Source organism: Hypanus sabinus, chromosome 9 (genome assembly GCF_030144855.1).
Source record: "Hypanus sabinus isolate sHypSab1 chromosome 9, sHypSab1.hap1, whole genome shotgun sequence".
NCBI lineage: Eukaryota > Metazoa > Chordata > Chondrichthyes > Myliobatiformes > Dasyatidae > Hypanus > Hypanus sabinus.
The window spans coordinates 103564234-103585107 of record NC_082714.1 but is presented as its reverse complement, the minus strand read 5'-3'; the positions used below and the strand labels follow the sequence as shown (position 1 = coordinate 103585107).

Below are 20874 nucleotides of genomic sequence, written 5' to 3'. Positions count from 1 at the left end.
TTTTAAGGTAGATACATCGTTCCGGCAGCCATGAATGTGCCTTCACTGGGTAAATCCCACCTTTCGCACACAGTAATTCTCCTTCACCCATCAAAAAGGGTGCAATTTCAGATAGATCTAACCATGTTTGAAACTGAGCAGTCTGAAGGTACTTGTCAGTAACAAGGGAATCTCAGTAACAAAAGAAATCTCACTTACCCTTAACCCACTTTCAGATTTGATATCCATTACGGTTAACACTGTTTCATACAAAATGGCATTGCCTACATTTTTACTGGTTTCAGTGTTGGTTGCAACCTAAAATTGGGGGGGGGGGGGGGGGGTGGAGGAAGAAAACATGTCTGAAACAACTCATTTTAAATTGAGAATGGCAAAATGATTGGACGAACATGGTTGATTGTTAATATAGATTTCAATGGCGATCAATTGTTGGTCATATTAAAATAAGGTTTCTTCACAGCAACTTGTACAGTTAGTGTTTGAAATGCGAGCCTATAAGGTGACTACAGTTCAGGTGCCTTAAGAATACGGTGGGGTTTATAGTATCATCTCTGCTTAAGGAAACATCTTTATTATCCTTCAACTTGTCATTAAATATTACTCCAAATGTTTTCTCGAGATAAAAGTTATAGAGGTAAGTGATGAAACAAATCTCCATTTAAAAGTAGAGACTCTTTTTCATAATTAACACTGATTCCTCACTGGAATTAAATATTAATGTGTTCTTTATCTCATCACCTTCCTTTTATCTACTGGCCCAGAATTTAGCAAACTGCTTGTAATCATTAGTGCTGTCCTAGAAAAGATCCCCCACCTCATTGATCGTCTCAATCAGAACTTAAGAGAGAATCTAGCACCATATGAGACTTCGCATGTGGACAGTGCCATCATAACATCATTCCTACATTATTTTACTAATTATCAATTAGAAAGAATAAAGTTCTCATGTTTTCAATCTCAAAAAAACTTAACATAAAATTAATTTGACTGCTTGTGAGAATTCTGTTTTAGAAATTAGTCTTTACAAATAAAAAAAAATGAAATTCATCATGATTGCTTTTCTGAAGTGTCTAAGTCCTTATCTCTGTATTTGACAGAAGCAGTATTTATATTTATTTGCATTTCAAGTAACATTTGTATCCTTTCCAATGAGCAGGAATTACAAATGAAATCTGCAGAAACTGCTAAGGTCAGTAACAAAGCTTTTTTTCTCTAAGCTGCAGATTCTACCTGTATGGCAACTTTGGTGTTATCAGCAGCTGCAAGAATCAGTAAGAAAAATGTTTCTTTTTAATCAAGTTAATTTAAAACATAGATCAAAAACAATATGGAGGCAGCAACAAAAGGAACTTATTTTCAAATAGCTACACAGAAGGATCCAATTTGATGGCAAATTCCCTGGCCTTATTTTTTCATGAGGCTGAGTATCAGAAAAAGAAGCAATTTAGTAACCAAATGGAATGATGCTTTTATTGCAAAAGCTTAGGAGTGTAAAAGGGGACTGTACATACTTTAAGAGACCACGATTAAGACTTAAACAATAGGACAATAGACCCATGCAAAGAAAAGATTGACCTAACAATGTGATTAACTTAAAGATGTTCATTCTGCCTATTTTGCACATTGATTATAGAATATATAAAAAAAATAGCACAGGAACATGTCCTTTAGTCACCATGTCTATACCAACCACAACAGTTTAACTTATCCATTTGCCTGCATAGGTGCGTATCCCTCTTTTCCATGGCGGTTCATGCACCTATTTAAATGCCTATTAATGTATATTCATGACTTTTGCATGGCGCTAAATGGACAAGATTCAGGCATCTATTGTGAATGTATTGTTTTTCTTTCATCACTTAGTGTACTAAGTTTTGACTGATAGTCATTTAAAAACTGCTCTAAATAGTTCATAAATATTTTAAAATTATGAATCCAAAGGCCAAAATAAAAATCTTTGTAAAATTAAGAAAGTTCAAAGTTAGAGCCAAAACTGGGCAGAGGACATGTATGTGCCATCTGTAGGTAAAGAAATCAACTTGCATAAATGTCAGAATAATTTACTTATTTAGTTAGTTATTTAGAGATACAGCACGGAACAGGCCCTTCTAGCCTAACTAGCCATGCTGCCCAGCAACCCACCTATTTAATCACAGATGCACAGAGTAGGTTTATTGGTCATTGTAAATTATCCTGTGATTAGGTTAGGGTTAATTGAGTTTGTCGGGGCTAACAGGAGTGGCATTACTCGAAAGGCCAGAAGGGTCTACTCCACGTTCTATTGCTAAATAAATAATTACCAGCCTGATCACAGGCCAATTTATAATGACCAATTAACTTACTAACCATCATGGCTTTGGACTGTGGGAGGAAACTGGAGCACGTGGAGTAAACCCACAAGGTCACAGGAAGAATATACAAACTTCTTACAAACAGTGCCAGAATGAACTCCAAACTCATGAATAATAACATCACGCTAACTGCTATACTACTGTGGTGCCCCATGGCAATGGATAAGTCATTCAATAAAACCTAGAAAATTCACCCTGGATTCTAAGTTCAACCTCATCTCTACAGATTGCTTTTATGAATCAAATGTCCACTATTATGTGCACCTTGCCTTCTTTAAAATCATTTAGTACACTGCTCTAGAAATTTTAAAAATGCTGGGAAGACTCAACAGCTCAGGCAGCATCGATGACATGAAAAGAGTTCATTGCTTTGGATCAAAGACAGTTCAGCAGAACTGCTCACCTGTGCGAGAATATCATTCATTTGTTCACTGGCTTCATCATCACTTTTTCCTAGCATTCTCAACAACCTTAAAATCTGTACCTGCAAAAGAGAAAAGATCCTCTTAAATACATTTTGGAGGAAATAGGAGAAATCTTCAAACAGATGACCAATACAATTATTTGGACAGCAACTTAAATCAAACAGGATTAAAGACTATAAGCTATAGGAGCAGAATTAGATACAACATTGGTTTGCAATACTTTTAGAAGGAAAACCTTTTCCATGGCACTAAATGGACAAGCTTCAGATGTCTGTTGTGACTGCATTGTTGTCTTTTTAATCACTTAGTGTCTGAAATTTTGACTCCTAGTGATGCTAAGAGCATAATTTTGCAATTCTGTCCATTGGTCTGATTAATGCAGCACTTAAAGAGTACTGCAATAAGTACTTAAATGCTCAAACAACAAATAGGTCATGAGGCAGTTTTGGCAAATGGCTGTGCAAACTCAGATAGCGATCTATTTTACTTCTGTTTCTCTTATTTAAGTGGTGCACTGCATAGTAATTCACCAAAACAGAAAAATACATTTGAGACACAAGAAACTACAGTTGGAATCTGGAGCAATAAACAAACTGTCAGAGGAAATCAGTGGATTGAGTTGTATCTGAAAGGGGGAAAGGAACTGTCAATATGAGTCAAAATCCTTCATCAGGACATTATTGTATAATTAATATAAAATACCACCATTTCACCAATAGTACAACTGTATAAAGATACAATTGTATTCCACAGTAATTGTTGTAAATATCTTCACCTGCTGTATAGCAAGATACAAAAATGAATTCAGTGAAAGGCAGGATAAGGAAGTGGAATTTTTAATACTGGAATTAAGAAGTCCAGTGATCATGAAACCTATAGTCAATGGTTGTAAAGACCCATCAATTCATTTAATGTCCTATAGGGAAAGAAATCCACCATCCTTACCTGGTCTGGGCTACATGTGGCTCCAGAGCCACAGCAATGTAGTTAACTGCTCTTTGAAATTGCCCAGCAAGCCATTCAGTTGTAATGAAACCACTAGGAAGCCACAATGAAACAAAATCAATCAGACCACCAGAAATCCACCTAAGCATGAGAAACAATAGCAACAACTGCCCATTGATCCAGTAAAATCCTCTTGTCAGCATCTGGGGATATGTACTAAAACAGGAAGAACCATCTCACTTACTAGTCAAGCAGCACCTTGACACAAGCTCATTGAATCTGGACTTGCAGTCAAATTCCACACGCCATCATCTCCTTCCCTGGGTATAGTCTGGCCTACTGGCAACTGTGGTGTATGGTTTGGAAGGAACTAACATGGGTGTCCTCAACATTAACTCTGGATCCACAAAATCTCAGGGCATCAAATATAACTTGGGCAAGGAAGCCTTCTATTGATTACTGTCTATCATCTTCCACCTTCCCCCACCACCATTGACAAATTAATACTACTGTGTATGGAACACCACAGGGAGAAAGCACTGAGAATGGGTAAAGCACAGAATGTACTCTGGGTTGGGACTTCAATGACCACCACCACTTATTCAAGCTGGCCAAATGCTAAAAGGACGTCACTGCTAGATTGGGACTATGGCAGGTTTGAGGTAAACAAGTTCTTCTCAACTTCAACTTCAACTGACAGTATCGATAGGAATGACTACTGAAAAAAAATTCCCACTTTCACAGTGAAGATACACGGTGATTTGGTTTGTTATTGTCACATGGATTGAGGTACAGTGAACAACTTTGTTTTGCATTTTGTACAGGTAGATCATTTCATCTTATCAGTACAAGGGGAAAGCAATAACAGAATACAGAATGTGGTAATACAGTTACACAGAAAGTGCAGTTCTGGCAGTGAATAATGTTGGAGCCTATGACAAGGTAGAATATGAGGTCAAGAATCCACCTTATAGTACAAGAGGTCTGTTCAATAGTCTTATAACAGTGAGAGAGTGTGATCTCAGGTTTTATATAATCTGCCCAGTGGGAGAGGCAAGGAGGAGGAATGTTCAGGATGAGGCAGGCCCTTTGACCAAGCTGGCTGTTTTACCAGTACCTGCCTTACTGGTACGAGTAAAACAGAAGACAATGGTCTTCTGGAATGACAGTGGTCTCCTTAAAGTGGAGGGAACATTAGATTGAAGCATGGAAGCATGGAATGTCTGTAAATATCATTACCAGTATATTTGCACAGAACTAAGGATATGGTCAAGAATTTCATCAAGGCTAGATGGTTTCACTTTCCAGAAGACAATCTAATGTCTGTATTGGAAGCTGCCCGACAGGTGGTGACGTTCCATTTCCCTTCTGTTTTAAATGCACATAGAATATTTTGAACTCATCAGGAAAGGATGTACTGTTGGAAATACTACCCGACTTTGCCTCTGTTGTGTGGCACTATCATCATGTGAAGTACAGCAGACTGCAAGTAGATCTAGCAAACTTGAACTGAGTATTCATGAGGCACTGCAGGCCATCAGCAACAGAAGAGTCCTCAACCACAATCTGCAATCTCATGCCCCAGCGTACCTCCAACTCTACTATCAAAATCAAACAAGGGGGATCAACCCTGGTTTGATAAAGAGTGCAGGAGGGCATACCTGGAGCAGCACCTCAGAGTGAGGAATCAACCTAGTGAAGTGATATGAGAGGACAACTTGCATGTTAAGCAACATAACAGCAAGCAAGTCGCAGAGCTAAGCAATCCCACAAACAACGGATCTATCCAAGTTCTGTAGTCCTACCACATCCTGTCATGAATGGTGATGGATAATTAAACAACTCACTGGAGGTACCAGAAATAACTCTGTCCTCAATAAGGCAGAAACCCAAGGCAACTGTGCAAAATAATACACTTGAACATTTGAGTAAATCTTCAGTTAGAATTTTGGAGTGGATGATCTATCTTGGCCTCCTCCAGTGCTACTCAGCACAACAGATACCAGTCTTCAGCCAATTTAATTCACAACTCCTACAGGGAGTAACTCACTTCCAAACTCCCAAAAGCCCATACTACAAGGTTCCAATCAAGAGTGTAATGGAATACTCTCCACTCGCATGGATGAGTGAAGTTTCATTATCATCTCTGGATAACATCAAAGAAAAATTTTGCTGTAGTTTTTACTTCCATTCAATCATCCACACTGGAAAGTGCATATGCTGAAACAGGACTGAAATAGAAATGCGTTTAGCCACATTTACTTTCCTCTAGTTTCTCTGCTACCATTGTTATAGCTCCCATATCAAGGATTTTTTGTATATTCATGGTAATCAGTACCCTAGCACAATATGGACACCTTTACTGATACTGGACAACTGCAGTGACAAGGAAAGATAATTTAGGTTACAAATGTTTCTTTAAGGCAGAGGCTGCAGGTACACTCAACTGAGCTGTCTAAAATTCTAAGAGGTCTAGAGGTCTAAAGTGGGAAAAACCTGAAATTTCCATAGGCAGAAGAATCATAACAAAGACGAGGGAATTCAAGCGTAGTAGGGATAAGATATTCATTGACTGAAAGGGTGGAAGAAGCAGAGATCCTTATTTTATGAAACTTGGGAAATATACTTGAAGAGCCACAGCCATCAGGGCTACAAACCAAGTACTGGAATCAAAGTTCAAAGTAAATTTATTATCGAAGATCATATATGTCAACAAATAAAACACTGAAATTCAATCTCTTGCAGGCATACTCAATAAAACCATAATAAAATAATAACCATAATAGAATCAATGAAAGACTGAACCAACTTGGGCATTCAACCAGTGTACAAAAGACAAATGTACAAATACAAAAAGGAAATAATAATAACAACAAAAGCAATAAATATCAAGAACATTAGAAAGCAAAGCAACTACATAGGTTTTGGGAACATGTCAATGATTGGGTAAGTGAAGTTATCTCTTTAGTTCAAGAGCCTGATGGTTGAGGGCTAATAACTCTTCTTGGTGAGAGTTCTGGGGCTCCTGTACTTTCTTCCTGATGGTAGCAGCAAGAAGAGGGCATGACCTGAGTGGTGGAAGGGACCTCACGATGAATGCTGCTTTTCTGCTTCAATGCTTCATGTACATATGCTCAATGGTGGGTAGGGCTTTATCTGTGATAGACTAGGTCATATGCACCATCTTTTGTAGGATTTTCCCTTTCAGGGCATTGGCGTTTATATCAGGCTGTGATGCAACTAGTCATTAGACTTTCTACCACAAAGCTATAAAGTGTTCTCAAAGTTTTAGATGTCATGTTGAATCTTCACAAATGTGTTTATTTGTAATTGCATGTATGTGCTGGGCCCTGGACAAGTCCTCCAAAATGATAACACTGAGGAATTTAAAGCTGCTGACTATCTCCACCTCTGATCCTCCAATGAGGACTGGCTAATGGATCTCTTGTTTCCTCCTCTTGAACTCAATAATCAGCTCCTTAGTTATACTGACATTGAGTAAGAGGTTGTTGTTGTGGTGCCACTCAAACAGATTTTTAACCTCACTCCTTTATGTTAATTCATCACCACCTTTGATTTGGCTTATGACAGTGGTGTTGTCAGCAAACTTGAAAATGGTATTGAAATCATGCTGAATGACACAGTCATAAGAATAAAACAAGTAGTGCAGCGGGCTAAGTTCATGGCCTTCTGGTACACCTGTGCTAATGGAGATTGTTGAGGAGATGCTGTTGCCAATCCAAATTGATTGGGTCTACAAATGAAGAAATCAATGACCAAATACACAAGGAGGTATTGAGGTCAAGGTTTTGAACCTTATTGATTAGTTTTAAGGAGTTATTGACAAGCTGTAGTCAACAAAGGGCATCCTAATATGTGCATCTTTGCTGTCCAGATGTTCTAGGGTTGAGTGAAGACCTAATGAGATGGTACTTACTTTGGACCTGTTGCCCTGGTAGATGAATTGGAGCCAGCTGGATGTAAGTGCTGCTGGATGATAGTTATTGAGGCAGGTTACCACATCTTCTTAGGTACCAGTATAAGTGAAAACTACTTGAAGCAGATAGATACCTCAGACTGCCGAAGGGAAAGGTTAAAGATCTCAGTGAACGCTCCACCCAGTTGATCAACACAGGTTTTTAATACTAGGCCAGGTACCCTGTCTGGACTGGAAGCTTTTTGTGGATTCACCCTCCTGAAGGCTGCTGTATGTCAGCCTCAGAGACTGAAATCACAGGATCATCACAGGAGTTTGTGATGGTTCCTCCCTGCTTTGATGGTTAAAGCAAGCACAGAGGGTATTGAGCTCATCTGGAAGCGAAGACCCATCATTGCTATCTCGCTTGATTTTACTTTATAAGAGGTGATAGCATTCAAACCCTTCCACAACTGTCGAGCATCCTTCGTTGATTCAAGTTTAGTTTGGAATTCCACTTTACCCATGAGATGGCTTTCCGGAGATCATACCTGGACCTTCTGTATGAGGCTGACAACTCTTTTTTTTTGACCAGTACAGACACATTGACCACTATATGCATCCTGCATTTTCTATAATTCTATAGAGCAGAGGAAAAAATATCATTGCTTTATATAATACAGCTCAGAAGTACCAAAGGATGCCTTTTCAGCTGTTCCAGAAATATTAAACACAGCAGTAAATATGTGATAGCTATTTCTTTAATGGAGATCTGGAACCTACCTGAAGGAAAGGGTCACTAATTCCAGACACATCATGTTCCGGTGAATAACCAGACATTATTAGATTCTTCAGGGATTTGACCAGTTGTGGAACAACCTGAGATTGAAGAGAGAATCTATTATATGGTAATTAATGATTAGCCTCCAAAAACATTAACAATGATATCAGTCATTTCAATATAATTGATATGGATTGGGGAAAGGAGCATATGAGACCAAACTTTATATATAAAGCAGATATCAAAGAACAGATTAAAGATAAGCAAACTGAAAACTCTATTAACATTAAAAATCTTGTAGCCAGCACCTATTATATCATCTTTAGCTAATAAGAATTAACAACACACTTAGCATAGAGTCCTTGATACTAAGTGATGCAAATAGACCCACTTGAAATCTAAGCCCAAGACCAAAAGCCTAATTTGCTGATCAAATGCTCCTCTTAAACAAGCAATTTCCGATCATAACTATTTGGTGATAGAAAAGAGAACAGTAATAAAAACTAATGCAAAGATGAGAACAAAAAGAACAAAGAAAGCCAGCAACATGAAATTAACAGATTACAACTTGGGCATGGACAGTGCTGTACAGCATTTTCTTGAACTAATAACATTGCTCATTTTATAAATATGACATGAACAAGTGACAAGAATATAGCCAAAATAAAACTTTAGTTATTCCTGGTATTTCTCATTATAAAACTAACTGGGACTAGTGCTCTGTTCCAAAATTGTGGGTTCAATCAACTTTATTAAAATGCCACTCATTTTATGATTAATCGATCAAATCTACAGCTAAAATCTTTATAGCTTTGATTTCAGAAATGGTGCCTTGAGCAGAATTCCAGAAGTGAGACAAGAGTGTGCACCCCTGATATCAAGAAGCATTTGACCAGGTATGATAAAGAATGGTCAGAAGGGTTAAATGAGGTCAATAATCTCAGTGAGAGTTCCTAAGGGCTGTAGCCTAGGCCCAAACACTTTCAACTGCATCAGTAACTCATTTGCAGCAAAACCTGGATAATATTCAGGCATGGCCTGATAAATGGCAAGTAACAGTCGCTCTGCACATGCCATTAACTCCAGCAAGAAACCATCTAACCACCATATAGTCAAATGGTCATTAGAAATGCCTACTGCAAGTCAGCTATTGCCATTGGAGTAGAAATCACCAATGAGCAGAACCTGACAACTAAAACAATAACAAGCTGGCCACTAGGTAACACAACACACTAAAGATTCACTTACTTCAATACTATCATATTTTGTCTGCAGTTTGTGCCAACTAAAAAATGAACAAGGAAGAGCCTCTACTACCTAGAGGGTCAAGAGCAGCAGGGACAAGGCACCACTGCCGCTTGCATGTTCTCACCCAAGTTACACACTAGAACTCAAATATTTTGATCTTCAAGATCATTTAGTTTAAATTCCAGAACTCCTATCAGTAGTACTGCAGTAGTACTTTCATCAGACAGTACAGCAGTTTATGGAAGCTCAATAGGATCTTTAAGAGCAACTGAGATGCACAACAATGCCTAAATTCCATAAATGGATATAATTATATCAACCACATCATTTACCTAGAAATTGACTATTTAAGGCAACTTCAAGGATGGCTTTGGACTATTTGCATTGTGGAGAAAACATAATATAAAACAAACTCAACCTTATTTATTAAGAGAAAGAACATTAAAATTAGTGGGAAAATAGGCACAACCCTTATATGCAACAAATATTATTTTCCATCAATGCTGGGTTTGATGTATAATTTTACAAAAGCACAGCACAAACAGCAGCACATGGTGATTAACTTTATTCTATTTATGCAGAATCACGACTCAAATCTACCATTATGCATCTTTGATTCATTTACTGGCAACTGTCCTACAGTTGGTGTTGCCTTTTCAATGTTGTTCCTATTGGTGACCTTATTAGACTCAAATCAGCTCATGCTGAAGGCTCCTGAGTAATTTTAGTGCAGAGAGTGCAGGCTGAATTGCCTTCTAATTGGTGACAGCCTTACCTTCTCATTCTATATTCCAAATTATGAAAGCAGAGGAAAGAAAGATATTCATTAAAGCAGAAAGATGCAGACAGAGCATAGAAAAAGCATTTTTAAAAAAAATGTTAGTAGTACTGAGTGCTTACTCAGGGAGGAAACAGCCAAAATTTGGAAGTAAGGTACTTTGATTATTTTATGTGAGAAACCACACTGACCGTCGTATGGGCTTGAGAGGATAATACAGATTAATTGGGCCTCACTCTCCTTCATTGTTAAAATTTACTGATGCACTTGTAAATACTGTTCCCAGGCAGTAATTAATCAGATTCTTATGTGGCTGTGGCTACATAAGTCTGTGGCTAAGCAAAATCAAGCCTAGTCAGGAAATCCCCAAGAATATAAATGATCTAAACAAATAACTGAATTAATTAAAGTCCTCAGTCACAGAGCAACAACAATTACAAAATGAAGTCAATAATTCATCCTTCTCAACTTAGGGAAGCTGAAGCCATAACTGGTACTAACTGAGGACAGAACTAGTTCACTGTTTAGTGAAGATGCACATTGTTCCCTTGCACTTTGGAGAGCTGCATTACTCCAGTAGCGACAGTTTTGCATTTTGACGATGCTAAGTTGTACTAACAAATCTAACAATTTTCATTATTCTATCAATATTTTGAGTGAAGTTCTCAGAGGAACAAAAACCCATAGAGGATTCATATATTTTGAAGAATGAACTCTCAAAACTATAGCTATGAATCAGAACTTTGTTGTCTCCAAAATAACAAAACGTTGATAATTGGCCAAATTCATCGCATCCCTTGAAATGATAAAAGAAAGATTGGACAAACAATTTGATCTTGAAATGCAGATGACAGTAGGTATGGAAATGGTGTGGGCTATAAAAATGTCAAAGTTTCAAGGAAGTTAATGAATAGGCAGATGGAATATAAAGTGGAAAATTATGAATTTGTTCACCTTCACAGAACAAAAGGGCAGAGCGTTTTCTAAATGAGGGATTCAAAATGTGTTGGCATTTAATGAGTATCCTTGTGCATGAAGTACTGAATATTAATATTTACATGCAACAATTAGGAAGGCCAACTATACATTAGCTGTAATCCAAAAGAAATTAAATACAAGAGTAGGGATACTTGCTTCAATTATATAGAGCATTAATTACATTAATGCTCTATATAAGTGCACAAGTCTGGCCTTACTACTGAAGAAATTATGACATTTTTGATGGTGAAGTGCAGTGAAAGTTCACCAGGATTATTTCTGGAATGTCAGATTTGTCATATGAGAAATTAAGCTGCTTGGCCAATGTGCGAAAGAGGGAGGACCTCATCAAAATGTTCAAAAATCATTTGCGGCTTAATGTAGTACAGGTCATTGTACAACTCTTATGAATCTATAACAAGCTGCCAGGAAGAATGGTAAAGGCTGATACAATTACAATGTTTAATACATGTGAGTAGGAACATGAATGAGTTAGGCCGAAAGGTCCATTTCCAAGCTGTAGAACTGTGAATCTACTACCCTTAGCAGCAGAGTCTAGAAATGAGGACAGTTTCACTTTAAGGGGCAAGCTATTTAGAACAGTTAAGGAAAAAAAATGTCTTCACCCAGATGGAAATAAATCGAGAAAATTCTCCATTCTAGAAAGGTGTGAACACACAGTCATACAGTATATTCAAGAAAGAGATCAATAAGTATGCTACATTTTCTGTTTTTATTCTAGATTGCTTGAATCCCCATAACATTTCATATTTGCCTTGCAGTTATTGGAAACCAACAGATTCATTCATCTGGGTAATAGATACTTCTCTGTGGTAATTTCATGGAAGGTATTTGTATGTAATGTTGATTAAATGGGGTATTGTATCAATCTACAACAGTATCAACTTTTGAAAACTGCTTCCTCAATGTTTAATGTTGCAGCTCTAGCAGATTATGGTTAGACTGCGCTTGGAGCACTGTGTTCAGTTCTGGTTACATTGTAGGAAGGATGTGGAAGCTTTAGAGAGGATGCAGAGGGGATCTACCAGGATGATGCCTGGACGAGAGTGCTTGTGTTATGAGGAAAGGTTGTGTGAACCAGGGCTTTCCTCTTTGGAGTGAAGAAGGATGAGAGGTGACTTGATAAGGCACATCATTTTATAAGACACAGATAGAGCGGACTGCCAGTGCCTTTCTCCCAGAGTGGCAATGAGTAATATACCACAGGTCATCATTTTAAGACAAGTGGAGGAAAGTATAGGCAAGATGTCAGAGGTAGGCTTTTCAGAGGGTGGTGACTGTATGGAATGTGCTGCTAAGGATGGTGATAGAGACAGATACATATATATTAAGGACATTTCAATTCTTAGATAGGCACGTGGATTAAAGAAAAATAGAGGACTACTTGGGAGGTAAGTGCAAGATTGAGCTGGGAGTAGGTCAAAAGGTTGTCACAACACTGAGGGCTAAATAACCTGTACTGTGCTGTTCTCTGTTCTACATTCTAAGCCTTAAGAAATTAAAGGGAATCAGGAATAAGGGATTATTACAGGAAAGAGGCATGGAGGTAAAAGATCAACCATAAATTTATTGAATGTTACTGCAAACACTATCCCAAGTTACAATTTGCATAATTTTGGTCTCTATATTATGAAAGGAAATGGAGGTTCACAAGGTACAAAGCAAGTGGTGCTGCTGGAGCTGACAGACCTATGGAAATATCGCTTGGAAGAGGCCTTTGAAAGGAAGCTCTCCAAGTACTCAGGACTGGTCAGCAACTGTCAGCAGGTTGGATGGAGAGCGAGGTGTCTCCCAGTAGAGGTTGGATAAAGGGGATTTGCAGCCCGTTCTTTAGCCAGAGCCTTCAGCAATTTGGGCACAGAGGGAGAAAGGAAGAGGAGAACCATCCGCACTACCACTGATGTGGCAGAGAGAGCCTCAAGGTGGCTGTGGTTCAAGAGAGGGGAGCCATGGAGTCATGTGCAGCTAGCCATCTGGACACAAGCTGGGATCTGATCAGCCCCGGCTGGGTCACCTGGAGGAGGGTGTATGATGTTGAAAGACCCGAAACACCCGATGATTACAGGAACATCACTGAAGATGTGTCCAGAAGCATCAGTAGATGCACGTACACAGCCAGAGTAAGTTGATACAACAAGTAGATGGGTAGTAGGAACATTGGATGAAGTGAGATGTTAATGAGCATGTTGAATATATAACAAGAGAAAAAGTGGGGGAAATGAAATTGTTCCAAGAACCATCATACATGTTACTGGGGATCCAACTGACATTCACCTTTGTTTAAGGGAATATGCAATTGAGAGGTGATAACCAGGAAAGGAAAGCCTCACTAAAGAAGGGCAAGGCATAATTCATTGGATGTTCGAAGAACTTCAGATTCTCTACCTCCTGGGAATGTAAAACATGAAGCTATTAGCCAATAGACTATTGAGAATAACGTATTCACTGATTTGCAAGAGTACGAAATATGTCACAAGGAGTAGCTGAGGCAATATTTGTTTAAGACAAAGCTGGATAAGCACAAGGGAGAAAGGAAGAAAAATGTATGCTAATGAGATTAATTGAAGTAGATTAGGGGCTCAAGGAAATACTTATGTCAGCATCACCTGGAGCGACTAGGTCATGGACATATTGTGGCCTGGAGTATTATGGGATTAGGTTCAAACTCCAGCAAATTTTTCACCTGAAATGCCAAGATATAAAATACCGCTGCAGGTAAAATATGATGACAAACTTGTGGTGGCATCACAACACTGCCAAAACAATTCTTCTGGTAGAATTATGGGCATCAACAATATTTGTTCTTAGCTGCCATCCTACTTCTTAGATCCAGCAGTCATAAAATAGAGTTTACTGTCATGAAGTTTCAAGTATGCAAGTGAAACTATCTCAAGCCTCTCCACAGTAATGTCAAAAAGCATAACTTGTTGCAGAATATTAGGGTAGACGGTTAAAAGCTTGATCAAAGTATGGGGTTTAAGAGTTTTAATCATACATCACAGAAATGGGTCCTCCGGATCACCAGATCCATGCCAATCTTCTTGCCCATGTACACGAATCCAAAACTTCTGCATTCAGGCCAAATCCTTCTACACTTTGTCTATTCAAGTGGCTGTCTAAACACCTCCTAAATGTAGTGATTGTATAAAATTCCACCACTTCTGACAATGCATTCCAGATATTAACCTATGGAGTCTCTGCCCACAATTAAAATCTTCAAAATCCAGGCAACACCCTAGTAAATTGTCTCTCCATGCTCTCCAGTGCAATCACATCCTTACCATAGAGTGTGGCAAAAAAAACGGGACACAATATTCCATGTGCAGTCTAAGCAGTAATGTGTAAAGTTGCAAAATAACACACCAACTTTTATACTCTACGTCTCAGCCTGCGAAAAAAACACACCAGAGAATTATGGACTTGGATCACCAAGATTCCTCCATTCATCAATATTCCGTAGCACCTTACCAGTTAGAGTACAGGTCCTGGTCCCTATTTTAATTTATAAAAGGAATCAGCTTGCACACAATATGATCATCCCTTAGATGTTGGTGGGTAAACTGTCCTCACTGAGTGTAATACCTCTTCCTGTAACTGGATCACGGATTTCTTGACAGAAAGGCCAGTCAGTCTGCGTGGGCAGTAACATGTCTAGCTCCATCATGCTGAGCACAGGCATTCCCCAGGGCTGCCAAGCTCAATACACTGTTGTTCACACTGCTGACGCATGACTGCATTGCTAGATCCAGATCTAACTGAATCATCAAGTTCACTGATGACACAGCAGTAACTGGCCTCATCAACAACGGCGATGAGATGGCGTACAGAGAGAAAGTACAGCGGCTGGTAGAATGTCCTAACACAACAACTTGAGTCTCAATACGGACGAGACCACAGAGATGACTGTGGATGAGTGAGGACTGCAGTCTTTACTGCACATACACAGTTCCCCCATGGACAGAGTTAGGAGCATGAAGCTTCTGAGAATGCACGTAATGGACGATTTCTCAACACCACCTCTTTGGTCAAGAAAGTACAGCAGTGCCTCCACTTCCTGAGGAGACCGAGCTGAGCGAAGCTTCCTCTCCCTCAAACATTTTAACCGATTTTTACAGGAGAAACATAGAGAATGTTTGACCAGCTACATCACTGTCTGGTATGCGAATTGCAAGACATCTGACTACTAGGACTGCAAGGACTGCTGCGGGGATTATCAGGTCTCTCTTCCACCCATTAGAGATATTTATCAGGAGGGCTGCGCATGCAAGGCCCTTAGCATTGTCAATTATCCATCCAATAATCTTTTGATCCCTACTGTCAGGCAGGATATACCAGAGCATTAGGACACAAACTGTTTGGATAGGAAACGGTTTCTTTCCCCAGGCCATAAGACTTGAACTACTGAACTCCCTGGCACCACCCGGGTCTCTTCACACATTAAGTGCCAGTTGTAATATAGTTTACTTTTTAAATTTGTAGCATATAAGCACATTATTATTTATTAGTTTATTTGTGGTTATATAATTTTATGTGTTATGTGTATGAGTTATATGTACTGCGTTGTGCATCTTGGTCCAGAGGAATGTTGTTTCATTCAGCTGTGTACAGTTGAATGACAATAAACTTGAATTTGAACACTGAATTCTGGGAAGATGCTGGCACACTCAAGACACAGCAGCTGAGTGTTATTGCTTTATAAACTTTTTTTTTTACAATCGCAAAACCCAGCTGGACATTAAGAGCTTAAAGTACTGCAGGTGTACCCCACTTTCCCATCAGCGAGTTAATCAGTGGCAGAAAAACTGAAGGAGCTGGACTTGGTGTGGATGGCACTGCTGCCTGCATCAGCGAAATGCTGGAGTGGGTCATGAAGGCTGTGTATCCCAAGAACCTGTTGGACATTGTTAATGTGGAATGGTGCAAGTCCAATTCAGTGGTTTATTGACAGACGGTGGGGAAGCTGTGTGGCCTTGGTCATAGCTGTGGTGTTGACTGTTTAAAACTGTCTAGCAGAACTTGAGGTGAGAGAGTCTATTCCACCAGAGTGCCAGAGGCAGTGCAGCGTGGCGTCCATGCTGGAGTTGGTGCCAATCTTGATGTTTGCTTGGCAGAATACAAGCCGTACTGTGTTTGACTGCAGGCTGTTGCAACATTCATGGACTCAGGGAATTGTTCTATTTTTTGTGACTGCATTTTGCTATCATACATGTGCTATATGTGCCTTCTGCTGTGAATGACTGTTGGTACTGTGTTTTGCACATTGATCCCAGAGTAATGCTGGATCATTTTGCTGTATTCATGTTGAATGACAATTAAACTTGAAATTGTATTTGAGACTAAATTTCATTTGACCATGCTCTGCCCAATTTTCCATCTGGTTTATATCTTACTGTAACCTGAGACAGCTTTCCTGGTGATTCACATCACCGCCAACTTTTGTCATCCATAAACTAACTAAGCACATCTCTTACTAACTTGAAATTATACCTCCTAAAAAGAATAGAGAAGTATGAAAACTTAAGGAAGTTCAGACCACAGGGTGGCAGTACTACAGGCACAATCATCACCATCAGTACAGCAGTCAATATTGAAAGGACACTCTAGAAGCAAGTGTGCTTGCCAATAGCCTCGTCTTGTACAGGATTTCTTGTATCTAAAGAGAAACTTCTTTGTCCTTCATGATTTTGAAACAGGACACTACTTTTACCATTAATATTATCCTAACAGGTTATGGTAAGGCTGGAAATACCTGGGCCACTCCAAATGCATTGACACTGTTTACAGTGACCAGAACCCCCCTGGAATAATCCTACTGCTGCAGACTAAATTTTGGACTACTTAGGTTTCTTTATTATTACAAAAGCCTCAACAACCAGCCTTTATTTCTTCATCCATAATTTTCCCTTTCTTTCTCATGGTCATATTTACGACTTGGATTACTTTACTTTCAGTCCCATCCCGTGTTTCATGAGAGGAAGGCAACCTTGTTATCTACACTGAGATGGCAGGATCATCAACTTTGTTGACAGTGTTGTTTTCTAGTGCCCACCCACGGGCTGCAGCAGCCATGGGTCTAGTCCCTGAGCTTCACTGGCTGACTGGACTTGCCATGTTCCTTGCATTTATAGATTCATAATACAACATGAAAACAGGCTATTTGGTTTGATTTGCCCATGCTGACCTAAACACCCATCTTATGGTATCTTGCCTGCATTGACACAATATCTCTCCAAATACATCCTGTCCATGTAGTAATTGTACCTGGCTGTATCATCACCTCTTGCAATTTATTCCACAGACCACCCGCTATCTGGGTGGAAATAAAAACTTTCTCCTCATCTCTGCCTTCTAGTAAGACTCCCTTACAACTGGAAAAAAGCTGTCTATCCTATTTATGCCCTACATTATTTTGTAACTTATACATTGATCCAGGGAAAACAGTTCCAGTCTATCCAGTCTCACTTGATAACTCTCCAGTCCTAGCAACATCGATGCGAATCTTTACTGTGCCTCCTCTAGTTTAATCACATATAGCATGGCGAACAGAATTGCAAATAATACTCAAGTACAGCTAACCAGCATTTTGGATAATTTTATCAACTCTTGTATGGAATGCCACAGTCAATGAAAGCAAGCATGATCCACACCACCTTCACCACCCTATCTACCGGTGTTGACACTTTCAGTGATCTGCATACTGATAGCCCTGGGGTCACTCTGTTCTACCAGACTCTTCAGGGTCCTGCCATTCCCTGTGTTACCCTAGCTTGGGTTACTTTCCCAAAAAAATATCACTGTATCTGTTAAATTCACTTGCCCACTTTCTTTAGCTGACCAACTTCAATTTCACTCACTATGCTGGGTATAAGACCTATAAGCTCAGACACAAGGTCTAGTTTGGTCCTCGATGTCTATTTTAGTGCACCATGTATCCACCAATTCCTCTTATATCTGGTTAATGGGCTTCCCTGATCAATTTTATTGCACTTTGTTTTTGCTCTCTCTCTTATTAAGATAATGTTTCATCATCAGCCCACAAGATCATATTTTCCATATACGTCAAAGGAGAGTGAGAACACACCAAATAATCAACAAAGGGCACCAATCAACCCTGGCCTGGCCAGATGTACATACCTTCTGATCAGCTGCATCCAGTCAGCTTTTAGCACGGGTATTTCCCCTCCAAAGGCAGGACTACTTTTTCCTTCCTTCCTGTCATCATTATGTTTTATTTTATTTTACTATTATTTTTACTGTCTCTCTGCTAGATTATGTTTTGCATTGAACTGCTGCTGCTAAGTTAACAAATTTCCAGTGACACCGGTGATAATAAATCTGATTCTGATTCTGAGAATGATTAACACAAAAGCTGACCAGCTAACAAACCTGAAAGCTTACAGTGTGATAGTTACTCACTAGGTCAAGGGTCGGCAACCCGCGCTCCAGAGCCGCATGCGGCTCTTTGATCTCTGTGCTGCGGCTCCCCGTAGTTTGTTAGTTTTTGAAATGTAATTCGAAATTTGAAGATTATGGTGATCTTGTACAATCTAAAAACATTGTGGAGACCCCATTTCCTGGCACATCCGAACCGGCTCACAATTAGCCAGCGTTCCGGCTAAGGGAGATAGCCTACGGGGGTTTGTGAGTACGTGTCTTTTGAAGCATCCGCGCCCACGGGGACAGGTTGAGGGAGGCTTTAAATCAAGGCTGTTTAGTTCAAATAAAGTTACCTTTGACTGCAGTGTCTTTATTTTAGCGCTGCGTGTAGCGCTACACCGCTACAACGTGTTTTTTATCGCTATTAATATACATCACCACTGCCAATGCCTGACACCCGCCAGTGCGCGCTTTCTTTTAATTCTTCGATCCAAGGTAGGCTACCTATGGAGTAACCTTCAACCCAACGTCTTTTTTTCGGAGTTCAAAATGTTTTTGTTGCATGCAGAAATGTAATTTCGTTTTCTCTGCAGGAGATCATCAGTTTCATAAATGCAACACATTATAGTTTGTTTATACATAGCATAAAGGCAAAAAAAAAACCGTTGTATGCAGTGTTATTTCATTTTAAATGTCAAACGGGTTTTGTGGCTCCCAGTGTTTTCTTTTCTGTGGGAAATGGGTCCATATTGGCTCTTTCAGTGGTAAACATTGCCGACCCCTGCACTAGGTAGTAGCTTCGCTATTAATTTTATATGCCTACATTATATTTTAAAAATGTCTTTCTCCATGGCACACAGATACATTGTACAGATAAATCTGCATCAAAATGAAGTCCAAGCTTTTCCCAGTTACAGAATGAACAAAAATTATATAAAACATTTATCATGTTTCATTACTTTATTTTAATATCTATTTTATAATTGCACAATGAACAGTACCTGCAACATCAGCAAGTTAAAAAGTTTTTAAAAGCAAAAAGCTGGATATAAATGAGTACATTGAAAAAAACAGGTTTCTGATAGCAATGGTAAACACGATGTGGCTGTACCTTGCGAAAATAAGTGTGTGTGTCAGGGCTATGTTTACACATTTCTATGACAAGGACAACAGCAGCATGGAGAACACCTTGAAGACAAAGAAAGAGAGAAGTGTTTTAACTGATGAATGCATCAAATGAACGACAAGGCAGTGAATTATAATGCTGATGACCCCAGAAACTACTGCACCTTCACTCATTTCTAGTCTTTGCTTAAGAGAAACCATAAAACTGTAACCAGTCTGTAAACAAAAATAGGCCAAGATATAAAACAAATCAGCAACTTAAAAAGTACACAAGTGATACAGTGGATAACTCGTACTAAGTAATATTCCTAGGGAGATAAAATTGCTGAAGCTAATAAAACAGTGCCTGGTGGAATGGAAGGGTGCAAAAGCAAGGGGGATTGTGGAATACCTGTTTCATCTGTCATGAAGAGCTCTGAGAAATTCTTCCTCTCTATTAAGGATATTGAAGTACCAAGGAACAATTCCACACCTCCCAGTTACCAGTCACTATTCTGTTCTTCTTGCTGGGCTAAGTGATAGGAAGACTAATTTACAGATGGGAAAATCAAGAGATGCTCTGATGGCTACATGTAGTGTAACACTAGTGTGCCAGAGAACTCCCAGATTCTATCATTCCCATGTGCTACCAGTTGGTTGAGCCGATCGACTAATTTCAAAGCTAACAACTTTGGATTGAGGGTTGGGAAGGGAGAAAACAGGTATAATTATGTTAGCTAGGATTGCCATGCTGATATGGTGCACAGTAAATGAGGACAACTGGCAAGAACAGATTCTGCTCAGCATCTTCCCTAGGTGCATTCAGTTACGAGGTCTATCAACATTCATTGTCATGAATAACAATGTGAGGTATTGTGCCCTATAGAGAACACAGGGTAACTAGGCCATTCAGTCCCTTTTCAATTAGATCATGTCTTTGAACTTTAGTT

At 39.2% G+C, this 20874-nt stretch overlaps 1 protein-coding gene across 1 annotated transcript in view; it reads right to left on the bottom strand.

Annotated features, from left to right (window-relative positions):
- The window catches only part of LOC132399678 (AP-1 complex subunit gamma-1-like), a 159546-nt gene that overhangs the window by 85620 nt on the left and 53052 nt on the right, over window positions 1-20874 (bottom strand). Inside the window, exons 6-9 of the mRNA XM_059980325.1 lie at window positions 19932-20008; window positions 8421-8516; window positions 2755-2835; window positions 199-297 (exon numbers count right to left, since the gene is read on the bottom strand). Of these exons, the coding sequence (XP_059836308.1) occupies window positions 199-297; window positions 2755-2835; window positions 8421-8516; window positions 19932-20008 (353 nt within the window). The remainder of the gene's footprint in view (window positions 1-198; window positions 298-2754; window positions 2836-8420; window positions 8517-19931; window positions 20009-20874) is intronic.